Source organism: Lipomyces doorenjongii, assembly GCF_038497915.1.
Source record: "Lipomyces doorenjongii strain NRRL Y-27504 unplaced genomic scaffold V1508scaffold_98, whole genome shotgun sequence".
NCBI classification, from domain to species: Eukaryota; Fungi; Ascomycota; class Lipomycetes; order Lipomycetales; family Lipomycetaceae; genus Lipomyces; species Lipomyces doorenjongii.
The window spans coordinates 1-22,104 of NW_027118165.1; the positions used below are offsets into that span (position 1 = coordinate 1).

General features: G+C 47.5%; 5 protein-coding genes across 5 annotated transcripts; 2 read left to right on the forward strand and 3 right to left on the reverse strand.

Annotated features, from left to right (window-relative positions):
* Window positions 1–1,343, reverse strand: V1508DRAFT_299089 (kinase-like domain-containing protein; the record flags this gene model as incomplete). The annotated part of the gene is made up of 1 exon (XM_066936592.1): window positions 1–1,343. A coding segment is annotated over exon 1 (851 nt), but the record flags the coding sequence as incomplete, so codon positions are not given.
* A 6,226-nt stretch (window positions 1,344–7,569) lies between these two features.
* On the reverse strand, window positions 7,570–8,708 carry V1508DRAFT_400369 (uncharacterized protein; the record flags this gene model as incomplete). The annotated part of the gene is made up of 2 exons (XM_066938329.1): window positions 7,570–7,617; window positions 7,671–8,708. The coding sequence occupies 2 exons, from the start codon at window positions 8,706–8,708 to the stop codon at window positions 7,570–7,572; spliced, it is 1,086 nt and encodes a 361-aa protein (XP_066792847.1).
* A 665-nt stretch (window positions 8,709–9,373) lies between these two features.
* Window positions 9,374–10,729, forward strand: V1508DRAFT_426480 (uncharacterized protein). Its single transcript, XM_066941571.1, has one exon. The coding sequence runs from the start codon at window positions 9,811–9,813 to the stop codon at window positions 10,459–10,461; it is 651 nt and encodes a 216-aa protein (XP_066792848.1). The 5' UTR covers window positions 9,374–9,810; the 3' UTR covers window positions 10,462–10,729.
* Window positions 10,730–11,359: 630 nt separating this feature from the next.
* V1508DRAFT_426482 (fungal-specific transcription factor domain-containing protein) lies at window positions 11,360–13,899 on the forward strand. The gene has a single exon (XM_066941572.1). It carries the CDS (start codon window positions 11,423–11,425, stop codon window positions 13,544–13,546), a length of 2,124 nt encoding a protein of 707 aa, XP_066792849.1. The 5' UTR covers window positions 11,360–11,422; the 3' UTR covers window positions 13,547–13,899.
* A 137-nt stretch (window positions 13,900–14,036) lies between these two features.
* V1508DRAFT_400372 (P-loop containing nucleoside triphosphate hydrolase protein) lies at window positions 14,037–18,210 on the reverse strand (the record flags this gene model as incomplete). Its single annotated transcript, XM_066938330.1, has 2 exons — window positions 14,037–15,580; window positions 15,627–18,210. 2 exons carry the CDS (start codon window positions 18,208–18,210, stop codon window positions 14,037–14,039), a joined length of 4,128 nt encoding a protein of 1,375 aa, XP_066792850.1.
* Window positions 18,211–22,104: the final 3,894 nt, after the last annotated feature.

A 22,104-nucleotide genomic window follows, 5' to 3' on the forward strand; every position in this document is an offset into this window, starting at 1 on the left:
TCCTCGTCGAACCATTTGAACATCTTCTGCATGAAGTGTCCACCGATGTCAAAGGCTCGGTAGTTCTGCATCACGAACTCAAAGTCAATCAGGACGACTTTGCTCTCTCCTTCCTTCGGATCATTCTTCACCAAGACATTCATGAACTGGATGTCATGAATACACCATCCTGTCTTCCCGCCTATGGATTCCAGCTTGTCCACCACTTTCCTCAACCTCGCCCCAAAGTGGTAGTCAACCAGATTGTCCACACTAACTCCTCCTTCCTTACCAAGTGCCTTCAACTTGTCCATCTTGTAGTACTTCTTGAGTCCATTGATGACGGCTTCATAGTATGGCTCCACTGCCTTTTTCTCCAGTGACGCCTTCATGGCATGGAACGTTGCCAGTCCTTTAGCAACATCCGCTCGGATGACCGCATCCTCAACATCTTCCGGTTCCATGTTACGTGCATCCAGGAACTCATCGATCCTCCCGAGTGTGCCATCCTGTGTCTTAAAGAATCCGTACACTTTGGCTCCCAGTCTGGATAGACCGTACTCGTAGCAGAGTAGTGCTTCCTCATGCTTACTTGGTGCCAGATGCTTGAAGATTTCAATGTTCGCCCCGATCTCATTATGGAATTTGATGAACACCTTCAATGTCTCAACAGGTGTGCCAGTAGCCGGCTTCGGTCGCTCCACGGGACAGTGGGCGTTGGCGAATGATGCATGGTATGACATGGTCAGAGTCTCTGGATCCACGGATGGCCATTCTTTCGTCAGGAATGTGCCGATAATGTCTCTGACCATCTTCTTAGTCGGTACTTTATCTTCGGGAAGAGTCACAGAAACGGGTGTCAACGTGGCCATCTTCTTGCTTTGATGTGTGAAGGGATACTTGTGGATCAGTGGGAGGATGAGGAAAGAAGCAAAGCGGTGACTGTGCGACAAACTATGTGCTAGCAGTGCGATGATTTATCAGGAAAAAACCACAGTTTTTAAATTTTGGTCACGGCTCAATCAGGCATGTGGAGCCGAGTGAGTCAGCTCCCCGACTTTTTGCCCCAAAAAAGAGCCGTCGGCCGTATCTGCCCTGTTACTCAGCCTCAGTTCTGAAAACATCACCAAAATTTCACCGCTATCAAATAAAATAAAACTCGTAGCTTCTATTGAGAAAAATCCGCGCTTCCAAATAGTCTAGATTATACAACCTGTGCCTCAGTGGCGTTTCAACCGCGAATGCTAACAGCAGAACCTGGCAAGGCGAGGCGCATTCTCAGACGAGTCGGTCCCTGGCGGTGGGTCATTGTCTCGCTACCCTTACCCTAGTCGGTCCCAGTCGGTCCTCAATTACTATACTGAACCACGACCCTGAACCACGGATGACCCTAACCCTTCTTTGTGCGGCTCATTACTATGACAGAGTCGATCTGTCGGTCATGGTTCAGCCCCCTGAACTGCACGTTCTATGTGTAGATTTCGTTTCTTCGCGGTCCATATATAGCAAGAGTAATTCGCAACTGGGGAAAGCATTTCCAGACTACGTGCACTCTTCCACCAAGGACTAAATCCGGACGAGGTCGTAAAATCAAGTCCCTTTTGGCCGACCAGGATGTTGCCGCCCATTGTCAAGAGTTCTTCCGATCCATCCCACCTCCACAGAGATCTGTCCATCGCCTGAAGATCGACATAGAAACGAAAACCTACCCGACCTACATGGGCATCCTCGATCGCTTTATCATTTCGGAGAAAACATGCCACAGGTACTTGAGAGACTAGGGTTTTCATAAAAGAGCCAACACCAAGACATATATTATGATGGCCATGAACGCGATGATGTGAAGGAGTATCGCAATTCATGGTCAAAGCAAATGATATCATGGAGAGCAAGGTTGAGAGATTATGGGCGCACCAGGGGCCGCTTTCCACCAACGTTTTTCCAGCAGAATCGTATTTTCCGTCTTGCAGTTACCTTCTTCCATTGCTATCATTACTGACATTTGGCATCCCATGATCACTCCTAAGATGTCTCTGGAGTTTTGATGGTCCAAACCTCAAGGGATAGCGCAATGGTCTGACATGTTGTGAGAGTTCATGAACCAATCGAGCTCGACTCACCGTAAACTTCGTGTCAATTCGACGAGCGACCCTTAGACGGCCGGTGAACGGAAGTGAGACACCTGGTAGATAACGAATTGCGCTAAAGACACGGAAATCAACCACAATGATGTGATCTGTGACGGCTCTGGCAACCTTACTATATGAGAGAGTAGTGGAGAGGATGCACCATCCTCAATATTCTGGTCTTTTTGGCGCAGCAGCAAGCATCTCAGAATACTCCCCGAGCGTGAGTCACATACAGTCTCCTCTCTGCAAAGTCAGCATAAGCATTACCGCCGGTCAGCATTTGCTTACCAACACGCGCACAAAACTCTGCTGGTCAACGGCGACATACTATTGAGTTAACTAGCTATACGCAAGCAGCTAACTAGTCGATGTTTAGTTCCAAAAATTAAATGGACTGCCGAATAACAAGCCCGAGGCCGAAAAAATTCTAGTGTATTCACGGTGCATAGTCATGCTTTCCGCTGGCGAAATGATGGTGACGCCGACTCCGAACGAATGCAAGGAGAATGAGACCACAGTAAGCGAGCTACGAATTTGAGAAGAAACTTGAGAGATATGGTAGCTGATCGCAAATTAGCACAAGGCACAATTCAAGCCCGCTTTTGCACGGCATAAAATAGTGTATAGGCCAACATGGTAGGACGACTGACTTTCAAGGCTTGAGTAGAGCGGCAGAATGTCTTTGCTAATGGTTGTTTATTCTTTCAATGCTCTTCAAGTCATTGTTGTTCTTCTAGTTCTCGCCTTTACCACTTCAAACTCGTTTATGCGCCCAGCATTGCTGTGTCCACTCTTCGCTCTCACACTCTTCGCTCTCACTCTCTACATTCTAACTCTTAACCAAAGTCTTCCGAGTCAAGTGCTCGCTAGTCTTACCACCATACACACGGTTGGAATACTCCTACAATACATAGACTTCGCACTTATAAGTCGATGGTCCTCCTCTGCTCGCGGTCCAACCTGTTCAGATGGTGGACAACGCTACATCAATCTTCGTCCTGTGGGCCGCAAAACTGAAGAGGACTCTGAAGCTATATCCTTCTGGAATCGTCTGAGATGGGGCTTTTTTGCTACAACGTGGCGCGCTCCAGCCATTCCATGGCAGGTCAAAAATGTTCCACCTTTTGATTCACGCGATCGGAACGCCATTCCCTCTCGCTCCCGCTTCCTAGCCAGCCATGTGGTGACGCTACTGTTGTGTTTCTGTGTCATCGATCTTGCAAGGCTTGCGGAGGGGAACGAAGTTGAGAACCCTGTTATTTTTTCATTGCAAAAGGTTATTTTTTTTGGCCGATGGGTCTTCAAATATAAACGTGGATCATCAGGAAACGTAGTTCGATATAGCGCTCGATGGTTTGTGAAAGGATATGAGCAACAGCAGGGCATCGACTATGACGAAACTTTCGCATCCGTCGTTAAAACAATGAGCTATTCAAAGCTCTCTTTGCAATAGTAGCAGCGCTTGACCTCGAATCGAACAGATGGATGTTAATACTGCCTTCATTATGGTACAGCCAGGAAGATATCTTTGTAGAACAGCCCCATGGCCTGAACGATGCCAGCGGACGAGTCTGTGAGCTGAACAAAGCACTATACGGCCTCAAACAATCCCCTCGAGTGTGGTATCAAACAGTATCAAAATTCCTTCATCAAGCCGGCTTTACTCCCCTTGATGCTGATCATTCAGTATTCGTCGCAACGATCTCCTCGTAGTAGGACCCGATAAGGCAGATATTCAACAAATTAAAGACCAACTCTCTCGACGATTCAGTATGACAGATATGGGGCCAATTTATTATCTTGGCACGAAGGCCACTCGCGACCGTAAGAGTCGAACACTCCGACTTGGCCAGAGTTCTTATTTAACAGAGGGAATCAAAACCATGGGACTACGGTATGGGATACGCCTCCGCAAAAGACTCCAATGAATACTGGGTACCGTGAACCAGCGGGGGAGGGTTACTGCGCAGAACCTGGATTCAAGACAGAGTATCAGTCAGGTGTCGGCACTCTGATGTACGCGATGCTAGGAACTCGACCTGATATTGCATATGCGGTATCATCTTTCAGTCGATACTCTGCAAACCCCACCAAAGCTCACATGGCGGCGGTAAAGCGAATATTCTCGTATCTTAGACGCTCCGTCGTACCTTTGTAGAGAACTAACAGACTTGGTTGGTTATTCCTTCAGATTGGGGAGACCCACAACTCACATATCAACGGCCGGCTTTGTCTTCAACATTGGAAGGGGTGCTATAAGCCGGTCCTCCAAACGACAACCTACCACCTATCAACCTGCGAAGCTGAATATCAAGCTCAGACCCAGGCTGCAAAGGGAAGCCGTATGGTTGCGATCTCTACTTTAGGACGACCTGGATCCTATCGAACGACCACCGTATGCCACGATTATATACTGCGACAACCAGGGTGCTATCGCTTTAGCTAAAGACCCGAAATTCCACGCTCGGACGAACATATCTCCATACGACACCATTGGGTGCGTGAGAAGATTGCAGAACAAGTTGTAAATCTCGAGTATGTTCAGACGAGCAAGCAAGTTGCGGACGGTCTTACAAAAGCTCTGCAGAAGGATGCTTTTGAAGCGTTTCAGGAAGCGTTAGGATTAGAAGTATCTGAGGTGATATCTGCATGATCAATGTCAAGGAAGCTACGTACAGTTCATGGGGGAGTGTTAAAATGACCTGTACTTGGCTTTCCCCGCTTTCTGTATTATTTATAGAGGTAGTTCCCACCACCTCCAATAGTACGCAAGCAAGTTATTCTCACTGCTCTACACCTTATTTCAACACTTAGCACCCGACCGCCCGGCTGGAACAAATATAATAAATTTTGTACCCTTACGCCACCTCATCTAAGCAAAACATAGTAACCCCATTTATTTATGATTGAAACCCAATACAACTGTATGAACACGTCTTCCTTGTCTCCAAGCATTCTTCCATGATCTACAGAATGGCCAGACCGCATTTCGCAACAGTCTCGGGTCCTCTAGACTTTTGAATGCACCTACTGTCTCCGAGACACTCTCTGTGATCTCCGGCAGCTCGGGATGGGCACCAGAAATAACGACATGGAGGTAGGTGGTTGCCGAGAGAGCAAAAATTTTGCTGATCTCAGTATGAATAGGCGGCGAGAGCACTCCCGAGGGATCCCCTAGCGACGGCTCTGTCAGAGGTGTATTCTTGATGTCCGCCAGTTCTTGCCGGAGGCGTTGCTTATTTTGTCATCCGCGCCTCACTAAATCTACAATGCTTAGCTTGTGGGCGTCTTGAGCCTCGTTTTTCCACCTATCCAACAAAGAAATCTCGAAAATAAGAGCCATAACTGAATTCCGGCAACCTATAATGTTTTCTAGACTGATCCCAAGGGTTCGAAGCGCGAGTGGGTGGTTTTCAGGTAAGGAGTCGACCGAGTGGAAGCACAAGAGATAATTTGATAAAGGAACCAAGCAAGAGACTGTTCGCACTCTCATCTTTAGAGTCCAGGGTTCTCTTATCATGTTGTTTGCTTCCACTCTCCGGACCTGTCGAACTTGGGATGGGAAGACCCGTCCGTGCTTGCACAAGTGTAGGAATAAAAGTAGCAGCCAACCTGATCGGCAGGCAAGTGGATCGTCCCAGCAAGCGGATCGGCTATTGATCAATTTACCCCTATTGGAATTCAAATTGATAAAACACCACAGCAATGTCTCAATCTGATGAAAATAAAGAAGGAAGAATTTCGCTCGCAGCAGATGCCTATAAAAAAGGGAAAATTTCCAGTATTAAAGCCGCGTCGCGCCTGTATGGCGTGCCTTACACTACTCTTCACCGTCGACTCCAGGGGCGCCCCTGTAAGGCCTATTCTATTGCAGGGACGCGAAAGCTCACTCAGACGGAAGAAGCCGTGCTTCTAGAATGGGTTCTCTCAATGGACAGGCGCGGGCTTCCTCCAAGGGTGGCCGACGTTCGAAAGGCGGCTGACTTGCTTCTAGCCAAACGGGCGGAGTCTACTTCAGAGGAACACGTTAATGTCGGAGAGAAATGGGTGCGCAACTTTATAAATAGATGAAATCAAAGTACTCTCGACGATATGACCATCAACGAGCGAAAAGCGAAGATCCTGAAATCATTACAAAATGGTTCAATCGTGTTCGGGAGACAGTTCAGGAGTACGGGATCGCTGACGAAGACGTGTACAATTTTGACGAAACTGGATTCCAGATGGGTGTGATCGGAACCGCAAAGATTGTTACGCCTGCGGAAAGAGAAGGGAGACCATTTCTGACACAGCCAGGGAATCGTGAATGAGTGACCGTTGTCGAAGCGGTGAACGCTTCTGGCTGGCGACTTCCACCAATGGTTATATTTCCAGGGAAGGTCTTCCAGTCGCCATGGTTTACTGACATCCCAGATGATTGGTCAATTGCAGTGAGCTCTAATGGGTGGACTACAAACGAGCTTGGTCTTCAATGGCTGAAAGACGTTTTTTGACAAAAATACTCGCGATCGCACGAAAGGAAGATACCGGCTGTTAGTTTTAGACGGTCATTGCAGCCATAGTACACCAGAGTTCGATCGATATTGTATGGAACACTCTATTGTTCCTTTATACATGCCTCCTCATTCCTCACACCTGCTGCAGCCCCTTGACGTCGGGTGTTTTGCGCCACTGAAGCGAGCTTACGGTCGTCATGTAGAGGATATGGACAAGGGCTGGTACCAATCACGTTGATAAGGTTGATTTTTTGCGGCTTTATAAAACCGCGCGAGAAGAGGCACTATCTCCTCCAAACATTAAAAGCGGATTTAGAGCGACAGGGTTAGTTCCTTATGATCCACGTAAGGTATTATGTAACTTGTCTCTGATTCTTCACACACCCACTCCACAGAGCAGTCAACCACAATCCCAAGAGACATGGGTGCCTGAAACTCCGAAGACAATAATCCAATTGCAGCTTCAAGCGGACAAAATTAAAAAATATTTGGGAAGTCGCAGCGTGAACCCCGGAAGCTCAACAGAGATGGCGATAAACCAGATCAAGGAGTGCGCCGAGGTGGCACTGTACCAGACAGCCATTTTAAATGACCGAAATTGCACGACTGCAGGAGACTGTGCAACAGAAGAAGAAGAAAAAGGAAATTGCAAGATCATTTATTAATTCTAGCACAATATTAACCGCGGTAGAAGGTCGGGGGCGCAGACCGGGCCAGCAAGACAGGGTCGAGGGAGGGGACGGAGACACTATTGTGTTGAATACATCTGCTCAGAACAAGCTACGCAAGCTCTGACATACAATTAAATATAGCTCTGATAGATGTTATGTTGCTGAAAATAATTTATATTAAATTTATAATTAGATAATGCTATATAATGTTGCGTCGTTAGCTGTATACGTAAAAATTTACGGAGGGCGGATAGGGAGCGATCCGCTTGCTGGGACGATACACTTGCTTGCCGATCACGTACGAAGAAGTCCTTGCCAATTTCTTGTACCACCAGCGAAGAGCTTGAGAGTTGGAATATTAGCAATGAAGATAATATCATATGTAGTTCACGTACCTCGCAGAAAAAGGGCTGAAGTAGAGAAGTGAGACTTTCGAGACTATGAACCAGTTGGGTACATTCATTCCATGTGCGAGATCCTACTATGCTAAGTTTCATCTCTTGAAAGGCCAAATCGTAGTAGCCATCTTTAGCGCGCATTTGAGCAAGGTTAGTGGAGTCTCTCCTTAGAATCGAAAAAGCCCAGCCTCTTCCTTGCCTACCATTAGAGTGATAAAAAGGATACTGAATATAGAAAGCTTCATCCAAGTAGTGCATGAGCAATGCATCCTCTGCACATCCATTCAGGATCGAGTCGCCTAGCGCCGTTGGCCAGGGCGTGGACTGTCCAAAGCTCGATGTCACAGAATACGGTTGAGCAGAAGATTTCGAGCCCATATGGTCGTTAGAAGTAGTTGCCTTAGGGAAGTCGTTACCATGTTGAGATGCGCTACGTATCATCTTGTCCGAAGTAGAGGGGGTTCCCTGTAACACGGATGCTTTCTTGAGGTACGGCATCACCCAATACAGTATCGGCTTCCCTCGTGCCGGCAATTTAGGGAGCAACATTGCAATCTCTTCAGACGATCTAGATAGTACCGAATGTTCGGAACCCATATCCTTGGGGAATGTGGGGGCATGTGCGTAACCCTCTTGGTTGACGAAGGAGTCTGCTGTGAGATCGTCGTTGTAAGAAGGTGCGCTCCACGGCGGGTCAACAAAGGAACCCATATCGGTTTCATTGATTTGGTAATACAACTCGCCTTGAAATACAGCGTCATTCGATCCCTCAAGGTGTTGAGTTGAAGTTGACGAGGGAACAGCCAGCGAGGATACCTTTGCAGGCAATAATAAACCCGGTCCCGTCCTGAGATCTTGCGGCGACTTAGCCGTGAGAAGCAACTGTTGCCTCCTCCTCTTCGACTTGGTCTGGTTGATAAGGAATTTGAGTTCCAGAGCTTTATTTCTCTGCAATATCCCCTTATCCATCCCGTCGGGCCTAGACCCGTAGAGGTCCAAGAGAAATGTATACAGAGCACCAAGGGCGAATCTCATCGCATTCTTTCTGCGGATTCGACATGTCCAACAGCCATGAACGCTTCGACCGGTTAGATTGAAGAGCACTCAGTATACGATATTATTGGTATGCCGCAGAACGGAATACCATGCAGGAAGAAGGACTTACTATTTACAAGACTCGTAGTGTACATTTCGCAATGCTTAGGTGCACCCCAAAGTTTCAACACGACTAGCCTCGAGAATGAGAAATTTAGAATAGACTGGATCACGTCAAAACGCGATCTTGCGAGAATGGAGTGTGAAGATGAAGCAAACTAATAAGATGCAGCGGAAAATTAGCCTAGGCCAGAAGGCCAAAGACTATTATACCTTGTATGACATAGGCTTACTGGCTCTATGGACATCCTTGCAAGGTAACACAATCATTTGTCAATCTCGTAAATTCTCTAACAAGATTGGAGGCCGGCTGTGCCACAGAGCTGACAGACCATCGGTACTGTATTACAGAGTCGGTATTGTGTACGGCTTCACTATTCCTCACACTGCAAAGCACACACGTCATTCCTTTCCAGTGGCGCCAGTAGTATTACGGCCGTACGGATTCTCAAAATCGAGGCCGTAACCGTATAAAGTTTTCGGCCAATTCCCACCAAAATAAGCCGTAATTGTACAGGTTTTCAGTGATTTATCATCAAACAGTACGTATTTTCCGGTCCTCTTCATACTACTGGCCACACTGGAGAAGTCGTCGTCGGTCGAGTGGCGGGAGCCGGAGAGCGGGAGCCGATGATGACCGAATAAAAGCCGAGTGGGAGCCCGGCGGGGGCACGTGCGAGCACACGGACTTCGGACTATAGTTGACGGCCGCAACAGCGAGATTGATATAGGAAAAACTAGCTCTGCGCGTCACTTACTTGCGGTAGCTGAGCAAGCAACACCCTCGATAGAGTTTATGCCACAGCTATATATACCTGATGGGAGCTCGTTGTTTATATGTCGTTCCAAATATCCATTCCATCATCCGTTGATCTCAACAAAGTTTCACTAAAAGCATTGTACCACTGTCTCAAACCAAACCACCCCATAGCAATTGGGAACAAAGTCAGCATCCGACCACAGCACAACAGCATCTTCAATTATGCGTATCCTTGTTCTTGGTGGCAATGGACGGACTGGTCGTCTCGTTATCGATGAAGCATTGCAGCGCGGCCACAAGATTACAGCCTTGATTCGGAATCCCTCTACACATCCAGCCATGGAAGGCTTGACCATCGTGAAAGGCACACCAGTGGAACCTTCGAACATTGAAAGCGCTTGGAACGCAGTCCCAGGCGACATCCCAACTGCTGTAATTGTCACGCTTCAAACCCCGTATAAAGAGGGGACTCGAGTTATGTCTGACGCGCACGAAAACGCCATCGCTACTATGAAAAAGCATGGCGTTTCCAAAATTGCAACACTGGCATCATTTGGAGTTGGGTCTTCTTACCCAAATATTAATGCGCTTATGAGATGGGCAATTTCCCATACTAGCATGGCGCATGGATTTGCAGACCATAATCATGTTGATGAGATAGTCAAGAAGAGCGAAGTGAAATTCGTGGTGTTCAGGGCAGCGAGACTGACTATGGGAAAAAAAGCGCCTGTTAAGTTCAATAATAACGATGGGAAAGGACTCGGTATTTTCGCGGGCCTGGGGGGGATCTCGAGGGCTAGTGTGGCAGCGTGTCTGGTGGATGCCTGTGAGAAGAGCACTTGGGATCGAAGCACTCCTGTCATATTGAACTGATGGGGTGTTAGGGTATGGGCCTCTGTCAGGAAAAGATGTGCCATGAAAGATTGTGCTTTATAAAGCCTTACCTATTAGTTAATGTATGCTTTCGGACATAATATCGTTCAATCGGTCATCTATTTAACTCTGCATTTGTTAGCCACAGACTGTTCTGGCAGTTCGATCCAGTGACTGAGCTGACTCCCCGAGCGTGGTCATGTGATTTGGCGACCCTTTTCCCTTTTTCTTGGTAATACATTTGCAATATATTCATAGAGTGAAGCCACTGCGAACGTAGCCACGGATTTTTGTCTACCTCACGAAATGGGTATCCAGGAATATCCAGATGGACTGTCACGTGGCTTCAGGAATTTGCCCCCGCCCCCACTCACTTGGGGATCCGCTTACGCTGCATCTCTGATAGCTAGCAATCCAACATGAAAACGTAAGTGCAGCGGATTAGACTCCAGTAGAACGACTTATCCCATATCATCACGGGCCACGAATCAGCCCCCTCGTACCCTGAGGAACAGGACGGAACGAGCACAGTTCAGGATCAAGAAGTCCCAACCCGTCTGGAAGTACATTCGAGTAAATCTCTCTCTTCCTGTTGTTCTTAGCTATCCTTTGAGCCCTTGCTACCTGTTTATCCCACTTTGCCTTCCCCCTTCGATCCCTAGCCTCAATTAATCCTTGTGCATAAGTAGTTGAATTAAGTTAAATTAAGCTTTTCAGTTCAAATGCACGGTCACAGTAAAGGTACTTACTATCCCTAAGTGGCGCAGGTCACGACGCCGCGCTGAGTCATTGCTTCCGAAAGCGGAAAGGTGGCTGAGGTTTAGCTTCAACGTAAGCACGTCAGCGACTGCAGCATGAATTACTTGTTGAAAGCTGTTTGTTATACGAAAAAGGCATAGGTAGCTGTTCATATCCCTGTATCAATCTTGTATATTGTTCACCCCAGCTGCCTTGACACGACATGGCTGAACTACAACCACTGACGGAGACCTCAACTGGGCTCCTTGCTCAAGCCGAACCCAAAGCCAGAGATCCGTCTGACCTCAAGCCTCTCAGTTGTACACACTGTCGACAACGAAAAATTAAGTGTGATAAGTCCAATCCGTGCTCTGCCTGCAAGCGATCAGGCACTGACTGCGTATTCCCGAAACGAATTCGTGTCCCGAGAGGGCAACACGGGGTTAGACACTCCAAATTCAATGAGCTTCTCCGATGTATTAGAAGGCTCGAAGCTCTCGTCGAAAAGATGGGAGGCGACTTTACTACCCCCTTGACATCTGGAGAGTCTGATGGCCGACAGACCACCTATTCATCTGACTTTCCCCCTTCTATCTCGGGCGACAAGGAGAGCAGCAATCTTCAAGCTCCAGCCACGGGACAGACGACGCTTGTTGAGAAGAAATATCCCAGCAGCGACCTTTGGACAAACCTGGGAGGAGAAGTCGAGGGGCTGCGCTCTTTGCTCGAACGGCCTTCAGACGACGATGACAATGACGACGAAGAAGACATGGAATACACTCCGTTAACTACTGATCCAACGAACCATTCGTCACCACTCGATTTCGTCTTTCATGAAGCTGAAAGCCGCCCAGAACAGGTGGATTTTCCAATAACACACCGTCACTTCAAGGCCCTTACCAACACCTATTTTACGAATGTTGATCCAATTTTCAAAATTCTTCACAGACCAACGACCCTCTCTTCTATAGCTGCTGGTACAAGCAACTTTTCTGCGCCGCCAAATAACGGTGTAATCGAGCTACTGATGCTATGCATGTATTTCGCTGCAGTCACGTCACTGTCGCCAGAGGAGTGTCAGCAGACATACCACCAAGATTCTCAGACCTTGCTTGCCAAGTTCAGACATGGTGCAGAGCTCGCCTTTGCAAGAGAGAATCTTCTTGTTACGAATGAATTTGCAGTTCTGCAGGCGTTTGTCCTCTACCTTGTTGCACTACGAGTACACAGCAAAACTCGGTCCACGTGGACTCTCTTTGCACTCGTACTCAGAATTGCTCAGTCATTTGACATACACAAAGATGCCGATGGCAGTAACCTATCATTTTTTGAGGCTCAGCAAAGGAGTCTCCTCTGGTGGCAAATCATGGTTCTTGACGTCCGCTGCGCAGAAGACCGACGTACTCAACCAATGATATTTGATGGCTCCTTCGACACTTCTATGCCTCTCAACATTAACGACGATGACTATGGGCCCGAAACAAGTGAGCCCGTTCCGGAATTTCCGGGTTTGACAGACATGACCCTGAGCCATGTCACTCATAAATCGACATTTACCTTCCGAAAGCTTCTGTTTCCCAGTCAGATCAGTGTCGCGGAGAAAGGACAGATGATCGAAAGCTTGAGCCTTGAATTTGAGTCACTCTACTTTCAGAAGTGTGACGCAAACGTTCCCATTCAGTGGTATCTCTCAATGATTGGACGATTATTAATACTCAAGATGTGGCTATCACAGAGATATCCGCTTCGAGCTCGAGATCAACCAATATACGCGAATGCGACCCCAGATCAAACCCTTCGCACCGCGGTCTCGATCCTCGAAATTATGATGAATCTGAACGAGAACAATCCGAAGAGCTCCCGTTTCAAGTGGGTCGGAAGAACATGGGTGCAGTGGCATCCATTGGCCGTCGTATTGGCCGAACTCTGCATTCAAACAGAAGGACCGTTAGTAGAGAGGGCATGGGCTGTAGTGGAAAGTGTTTGGAATAAGTATGGGGAACAAGTTGCCGATACTGAGGGAGGAATGTTGTGGAAACCGATCAAGAGGCTGCTGAAGAAGGCACAAGCTGCATACCAAGAAGCGGCAACCAAGAGAGAGGTCCAAATCGGAGACATAGCCGCTCAGGGTGTTGCACAGCCTCTTCCGTACCCTATGTTTGATCTTAGTCAAATGGCGATCAATGAATACAACCCATCGCTGCTGTTTGGCAGCTGCGCTCCGGTTGATCCACAGGTGCCAACCCTGAACCCTGATTGGCAGCGATTTCTCATCTATTCCGAAGCCTCAGATTCGATAGAGGAAAATGCATTTGAGGCATGGCCATTTGCTTTTGATGCTCCTTGAGCTGAAGGCCGCACGCTTGTCCAGGCTACAAGCAGCGAAGGGAAATTCGATAGCGCAGAATGGTCCCGGTTGTCTTTGTGGTTCTGTTAAAACGTGGTGGCTCACCGACTATAGCCGTCATTCGACTTGAATCCTATTCACCCAAAGGAGACCAAATAAATCTCCGTGAAAGTGCAACTTTGCACTGGTTTTGGTTTCAACTTTTATTCGGTTCTATAGACAATGGCATGGATCATAATAGATCATTCTATATGACCTTCTATAATCACTCTATTCAATGTACATTGAAAATACCCAGAAGATGAGACAACTCCAGAAAATACCAAAAACAAACTTCGACTTATGCAGACGATAAGACAATTGAATACGGAAAGAATACCTAAATGAGCCACAATATCCTTTCCTAACACACTAACTGGTCATGAAAATATGCAAACCCCCTTGCAACTTGTGTGCAACAGCTATATATTTATATAACGTCAACCAAAGTTCAAGTCTTTTCCAAGGCTTGTAATTTGACTAGTTCATAGTATTTCATTTTGTTGGCCAGCAATGCCTGGTGAGTACCGCTCTCCAAAATTCGGCCGTGCTCGAACACGTAGATTATATCGGCTTTCTGGATCGTGCTGAGACGATGCGCAATGGCAATTGTCGTCCTACCCTTGGCTGCATTATCGAGTGCGGTCTGAACGATCTTTTCGGATTCGTTGTCAAGCGCAGACGTAGCTTCGTCGAGAAGGAGGATCTTTGGATCTCGAATAAGGGCTCGGGCAATCGCGATCCGCTGCTTCTGGCCCCCTGAGAAAAGCGAGCCCTTGGCACCGCACAGGGTGTCGTATCCATCTGGGAGGGACATGATAAAATCGTGGATGTTGGCCTGCTTGCACACGTCGATCATCTTCTCATCAGAAATATCCGGGTCCATACTACCGTACTTGACATTCTCACGCACAGTGCCAGAGTACAATGTTGGCTCCTGCTGCACAAGCGCAATGTGGCTTCTGTAAGCATTGATATTGAGCGTGGCAATATCTTGGCCGTCCAGAAGGATTTGTCCAGACAATGGGTTGTAAAATCGTTCAATGAGGCCAATCGTTGTACTCTTGCCACAGCCAGACGCGCCCACCAAGGCAACATACTGACCTTTCTTCACAGACAGGTTGAGACCTCGCAAAACAGGAATCTGCAGACGTGTAGGATACCTGAAGTGGACATTCTTAAACTCAATATTGCCCTGGACATCCTGTGGCAATACGCCATCGTCGCTCCACGAGTCGATAAGCGGCTGCTTCTCGAAAAGACGTTTGATGTTGCCAGCCGCATTGTAAGCCTTGGCCATATCGAGCGCATACGAGAAAACGATCGAACCATTCTGAGAACCATAGACGACGCAGGTTATTGCGACGAAGACCATGTAGACAGAATAGCCGTCGGTGCGGACAAGAGTGCTCCCATACCAGAACATCAGAGACTGGGTCATGCAGACGAGCGCTTGGGAAGTACCATAGATGGCAGCACTAGCACTGTTCTGACGACGACCCGCGCGGTACAAACCGTCGAGTGCAGATCCGTATGTAGATATGACCTCGTTCTCCCTGGTGAGAGAAGCCACGGTCTTGATTGACGATGCAGCCTCGCATGCGTAAGACGATGATCGGCCATAAGCGATTTTGACTCGCTCCTCGTGCTTCGCAAGAAGGTAGAATCTGTAGAAGCCAGTGCAAAGCAAAAGTGGCACGCAAGGACTTGAGACAGCGGCGAGCTTAACAGAGATCCCGAGCGCGACACCAATGCCACCGAAAATCATGACGATGGAGCTCAAGATTTGGCCAAGAGTGGATCCAGAGAGTCCTTCAATTGCACCTGAATCCTTGGAAATTGCAGATGTAAGCGCACCCGCAGTATTCTCGGTCCTGTCGAAGAAGCTGATGTCCTGACGAACAATCTGGCGCAGAGTGCTCATGCGAATGCGTCGGACTAAACGTTGTCCAGAGTAAGAGAACACTCCAACGGCCATGATCGGGCAAATAAGTCCTATTCCCGTTAGAAAGTGCTTCCTATTTGTGTAGAAAAGGCATACCAATAGCGCCCATAATTAAATATGTGATGTTGTACTTAAGCAGACGGCTGTTCATGCGCTCCTCGTCGGATAGTTCACCAAGAGCGTCCACCGAGCCAGAGTACACAGTGGTAAGATATGGAAATTCAGCAGCCATGATGACTGTAAACATGAGCGCAATAAGATTGAGGTTCCTCTCAGGCCAACTCAGTTCGAAGAGGAACTTTGCGATATCGGCAATCGAGTACTTCTTTTCTTCAGGGTCGACGATGTTCGACGCAATAACGCTTGAAATTGATTTTGCAGTCTTGGTGCGAGACAGAAGCAGCTGCGAGGTCTCCTTGTCACCATCCGAAGACGACCCAGCTTCTTCTTCGAACTGATATTCGCGCTCGTATGCGCCTATGGCAGCCTTCTCGTCTAGAATTTCTTCAACGCTGTCAACTTCAGTGCCTTCGATGAGCTCAGCGTTCTCCAAGTGCAATTCAAGCTCATGCTCGACGTCCTGCGCACGCACAAGGCCGTAGTATTCCCCGCGCATAGCAATCAACTCGTCATGATTGCCTTTTTCGAGAATGACACCCCGTTTCATTACAATAATCATATCCGCATCCTTAACCGTTGAAAGGCGGTGAGCAATGACAATGGTGGTTCTGTTTTTGGAGGCCTTATCGAGGGCATCCTGAACTATACCCTCGCTCTTAGTATCCAATGCGGAGGTGGCCTCGTCGAGCAACAAGATCTTGGGATTGGAGACAATCGCACGAGCAATAGCAACTCTCTGCTTCTGACCACCGGAAAGCAAAAATCCTCTCTCGCCGACATGTGTATCCAACCCCTTCGGAAGAGTGTCAATAAAGACCTTGGCGTTCGCTTGTCTGCACGCTTCCTCGACCAAAGCGCGCTTCTCAAACTCGGACACGAACTCGTAAGATGTACCGATAAGACCATAAGAAACGTTGTCAAAGACGGTGCCGGCAAACAAAATCGGTTCCTGCGAGACGAGGGCGACCTGTTGCCGCAGCCATTTAACGTTGAGATCGTTTACGTCGACGCCATCGACAAGGACTCTTCCGCGAACAGGTTTATAAAAACGTTCGATCAAACCGACAATGGTGGATTTTCCGGAACCAGAGGCACCGACAAGCGCAACGGTGGTCCCGGCCTTGATTTGGAGATTGAAGTCCTGCATGACGATTACATCTGGTCGGGACGGATAGATAAGTTTGATATCCTGCAACTCGATGTGTCCCTCGACGCTGGAAAGGGTACGACCAGACGTCGACGACGAATCGATAGCGGAGGCGCGGTCTATAGTGGTGTATATCTTGTTGATGGCTGAGGCGGCCGCGGCGACGGCGCGAACTAGTGGGGTAATCGACGTAATCGCGAACAATCCTTGGACCATTGTATTAAGAATCGTGACGAGCACAAGAATAGACACCTCGCCCCGGACAAGGAACATCGGGCCTTGCCAGAACGCCAGTGCATCGTCGAGGTACAAGCCGAGCCAGGCAATGCCGGTGATAGAACCAGCATAGAACCCGGCACGCAGGGCGTATTTCTGGCTGACGCCTAAATAGTAGTCGTATTTGCTCGAAATTCTGTCCTGAATTCCGAATGCCTGAACGTTGCGGATCGATGACAGGATCTCCTCAATGATGGAGCCACCAGCAGAAGATCCGTTCAAAGCCTGTCCGTATAAGGATGTCATGCGAGTAGACGCGAAGTAAAACGATCCTACAATGAATATCGCGACACAGGATAGCAATCCCGCCAGACGAGGCGAGAGTGCGAAGCTAACGATGAATGAACCTACGAAGGTCGAGCAGAACGAAACCAGATATCCCAACTTCTCTGAAATACCGTCCTGAATCATGACCGTGTCCGACGAGATGCGAGTCGTAATCTCGCCAGTCCCGAGCTTGTCGAAATATGCAATATTCTGTCTCATAATCGATGCAAGGTAGTTCTGGCGAATACGGGCGGCAAGAATCTCACCCCGATCGATAAAAATGAACGTGAAAAGATAAGCCGTCACGAACTCGGCGACGGCAAAGTATATGAAGTATATCGCATTGTAGCTTGCCTGTCGCTGGAAATCCTCGGGACTGATGTATTCCGGAACCATTGTATAGTTGTAGGTGCTGTCGTAGTAGGGCGACTCGAAGTATAGCTTGGAATCGTAGTCTGTAGTGTTGTATGTGGTGGCGTTAAAGAATGTCTCGTTATAGGTTATGAAATTGGAATATCCACCGTAGTAGTCGTAGAAGTCTCTCGATTGAATATAAGTCGCAAAGTTCTCAGCAAACACACCGAAGAGGATTGGCATGATAGCCTTGATCGAACCCTCAGTGGCGGCCAGACAGACCGCGACAACCACAAGCAACTTATCCTTCGGGGTTGCATATCTGTAGGCTGAGAAGAACGATGTCTTCACTTCCGGCGTCTGAACCTGTTCACGTAAGATCGCGCCTTCTGATGGGGGGAGGCCCGAGAATTGGTCAATATGATTTCCTGGCGGAACGGCGAGAAGGCTGCAACCGCCGCGAGAGCCCAGCAGCGGGGTCTCGGCGGAGTCAACAGTGCGCTTTTCAGATGCCATAATGCCGTCTTGTGTGCGCGGAAAAGCGATCAGTGATGCTAAGCGCGGGACGTTCGACAACTGGAATGGCTTATCCAGAACGCGAAAGTACGAGGAAGTGAATCCGATAAGGAAACGGCGGTTCAGGGTTGCGGCGCGGTAGACATCGCTCGGAGCCAGTGAGGCAATTTATGAGACTTGCACCGAGCGATAACGACGCACTCTTACTATCCGTAGCCACCACCAACGTCTCCTACACTATCCGGTAATATATCAGTAGTTCTTCAGCCCACATCAGCAATAGCCTCTCTACGGCTTCACGTAGCCTTGCAATTTGCGTAGTACTTTCTCCTCCCGCCCATCGGTTATTTTGTCCGTATCGACAACTACTGAGGCAACAAAAAACTGTCGACAACTAAATGGGACCAGCGCATTGACTTGCTGGATACGGCCATAGCAAGAAGATAGCGGTAGGTAAGTAGCCGTTGCTCACATTAGGGATTTTCAAGCCAAAAAATCAGCGTTGGCTGATTATTTTCCAGGTTAGGGTATACTATACTGATTCTTCTCATGATAGCCCAAAAGCCTCACTGCGGATTAGGAGAGTTCAATATCACTCTGTCAGATCTAAGGTTCATTTGTTCTTTCCTCCGCCGGTCCATCAGCCCAGTATCCCTCTGAGGCATGTGAGGTTTGTTTCCTCTTTCGAGGCTTTCTAGTAACAGATGGTTGTGCATCAAAGACTCCAACCCTCACTTGTTCTATATATTGGTTCTTCACGTAATTCGCAGGATGGCCGTTTATTCGTACGAATAAAATTCAATTTCGAATACGAATAACGAATAATATTCGTAATTTTGACGAGACGCTAGTTGAGGATCATGCGACGGCATTTGGAAGCGGGGATTTCCAAGACAAGGGAGGAGGCCAAGGAAAGAGTAGAGTGGAACGGTTTGCAGAATGGGAGATTTATAGTTGAGAACTCTATGCAGTCTGATGTGAGGATATCGGGGATTAGGGATCGGCACGGATAAGAATTTTCGTTATCCATATCCGTATCCATATCCAGGTAACATATAGTTATCCGTATCCGTATCCATATCCAGAAGAAATGGGCTTGTCCGTATCCGTATCCGTCATATCCCTGGATATCCGCGGATATCCACGGATATTCACGAAGGAATCACAAAGATATGAATGAAAGATATTAGAACCATCACTAATGCGAAATATACCGTTCAACTGTGCTAACGCCTTCTGGAGCTTATGAGTCATTAAGAGAGATCGTTAAGATCGATCCGGCGATCAATACGTATGAACCTAGCTCGCCTTGCTCTGCAAATAAGCTAGTCTAATAGACGTAATGGATCGGTTTAATAATCAGGATATTGTTGCGGTTTCCACATTTCGCTACGAATCCTAAGCCTTTGGATTCTTCGAACTCCCCAGCGCCGAGAAGGTTGGAAGAGCCTGTGCTCGCTCCATGGATTAAACGATAAATATATACAGTATGACGTCGACAACGGATGGAATTCGACATTTCGTATGCTTCAACTATCTGCACAAGAACAGATCCGACATTACCTCAATGCAATCGGTCTCTTGCCTCCGTTTACATCGTCAGATTGGCTGCATCTTAAGCAAATTGCAGGAGTTTTGGAAAAATTTGACGAGTTTACGAAGTTGGTATCTACCAAAGGACTTTCAATTAGCTTGAGCATTGGCATATACTACGAGCTGCAGGATTTGCTAGACAATGCAACTACAAGACAAGAAGAATTTGCAGACTTAGAAGAAGGGATTGCGTCTGCAGTAGCAGGGGGGTTGCAAAAATACCGCAAGTACTACGATTTTCTAGACAAACAAGATGCGTATTACGTTGCCATGCTCCTGGATCCTAGGTTCAAGGCAGAGTTGCTTAAAGCGGAATTGAACGACGAGGAGGATGCGAATTTTATTGTGAAATCCATGAAAGTCAGGTTGCATAAAGAATATCCCCGTATGGTTGCGGATTGGATGGAGCCAATAGTTATCGCTGAGAAGCCCAGTTTAGAGTCTCGCATGATCGCAAGTCTGAACCCTGAAGTCAAACACTGCAATCGACAAAGAGTCCACCACATCCACAACACAATATCTCCACTAATCCCCCAAATATAGTGGTTTTGGGTTCTATAAACAATCTCTCGACTTTCCTAAAATTTGTTTCGTATTCCTTGTTCCTAAATTTCCTTTCGTGTAGTTTTTTTGCTCTCTGTAACCGTCAGCCAAAAGTGGAGCAGAACACTATTAGCGACTTGCACTAAATTCAGCACCATGAGCTTTATATATAAAAACCAAAAAAATATCATAGTTTTCAGTTAATTACCCTGAACAAAATCTGGCTGCAGAACTTCGCAGCGCGGTTGCTAAGCGTTGTCCCCTGGTGGCACGCCTACTTCCATATCTGACAGTCGCAGCCGGGATGTCAGTCTCGTACGCAATAGCTTTCCCCTTCTTTTTCTCCTTTTCCTTCGCCTGACTTTTGGTCGCTGATTCAGCCTCTACTACTGCATCACATAATTCTTGCGTAGAAATGTGAAAGTGACCATTTAAGACTACCCTCTTTCCTTTTGTACGGGTCGTACTCTTCTTTATGATCGATCGTAGGTTGTTTGCATCATGTTGGTGGACAATACTTCGCGCTCGAAGTTGTTCACTCCCGGTCGTTAATTTTCTGATATATCAGTCCATCCATTCGTGCTTCTGTATTCGTACCAGTTGTGCTTCGTTAAGGTAAGAGAGCTCCGCTGTTAGTCGCCTTTTTAATGGACCAAAAATCGCAACGTCGAGTGGCTGAAGTAAATGCGATGTATGAGGAGGAAGGATAAGAAGAGCAATCTTATTCTGAAGGCAGTGAGCTATAAAGCTTCCACTGATATGAGATTCGTGGCCATCGCAGATAAGGTGACGGTATTGACCATTCGCTTTCGTACGTGTCGTAGGTTCGAAAACGCGTTTTAACCTACTCTAATCCATGAAGATTACTTGTCCAACCCTTTGTATCTGCTGAAAAGAACCAGTTCTCAAGGACATCGTTTGGAATCCAATTCTGAAGAACATTCTTGCTTTTAAAAATCCCAAGTGGTGGAATAGTAGTCCCGTCTGCACAAATACACTCAACCATCGAAACCCACTCCTGACGACCTGGATGCGCTTGATGCTTTGTACGAAGAGCAGAATCGAGAATAATTCGAGTTGATTCAATTGTTCCGATCGAAAATCCAGATTCGTCCATGTTATAGGTGTTCTCTTGCTTGATTCCCTGCTCCTGAACCACCTTTTTGTATGCGTTAAACCACGCGTCGAGTACATTCTTTGTTGCCCCGTCCATTCTTACAGACTCAATTCGACGCCCAATTGCAGTTTTAAGGTGCGGATGTCGAAGGATGAATCTGCAACCCAGTCTCGGCCAAGGGTGTAGCGTGGTAAAGGTTCGAGAGGGTGGGTTGGCGCGGAGTCTAAATCGTACGTTCGTCTCGTACGAAGTTCCTCAGCTATCTCCTTCAACAACCGATGCCCTGGAGAATAACCACTTATTGTCAATTCCTTAATCCACTTAAGAAGTACATTCTCTTGTGCGTAGGAAAGTTTTTGTTGTTGTTGGCGGGCTTGAGAACGCGACAAACCTCCGTTGACGCGACGCGTCACAGAACTCTTAGGAAGCCCTAGGATTTTTTCTGCTTCGTACGCAGATTTGTACTTACCAGATTGGATATCTAACAAAGCTTCATCTATTAGAATATCACGCTGTGCAGTAGATAGGCTTTTGCGGCGAACCATTGTTGAGTAATTCAAGGTTTAGTAGGAGGGTCCTAAAAAATCCCCCGCGTTACGCCACTACCCGCGTTCCGCCACGACGTACGTTACCTGAAGAAG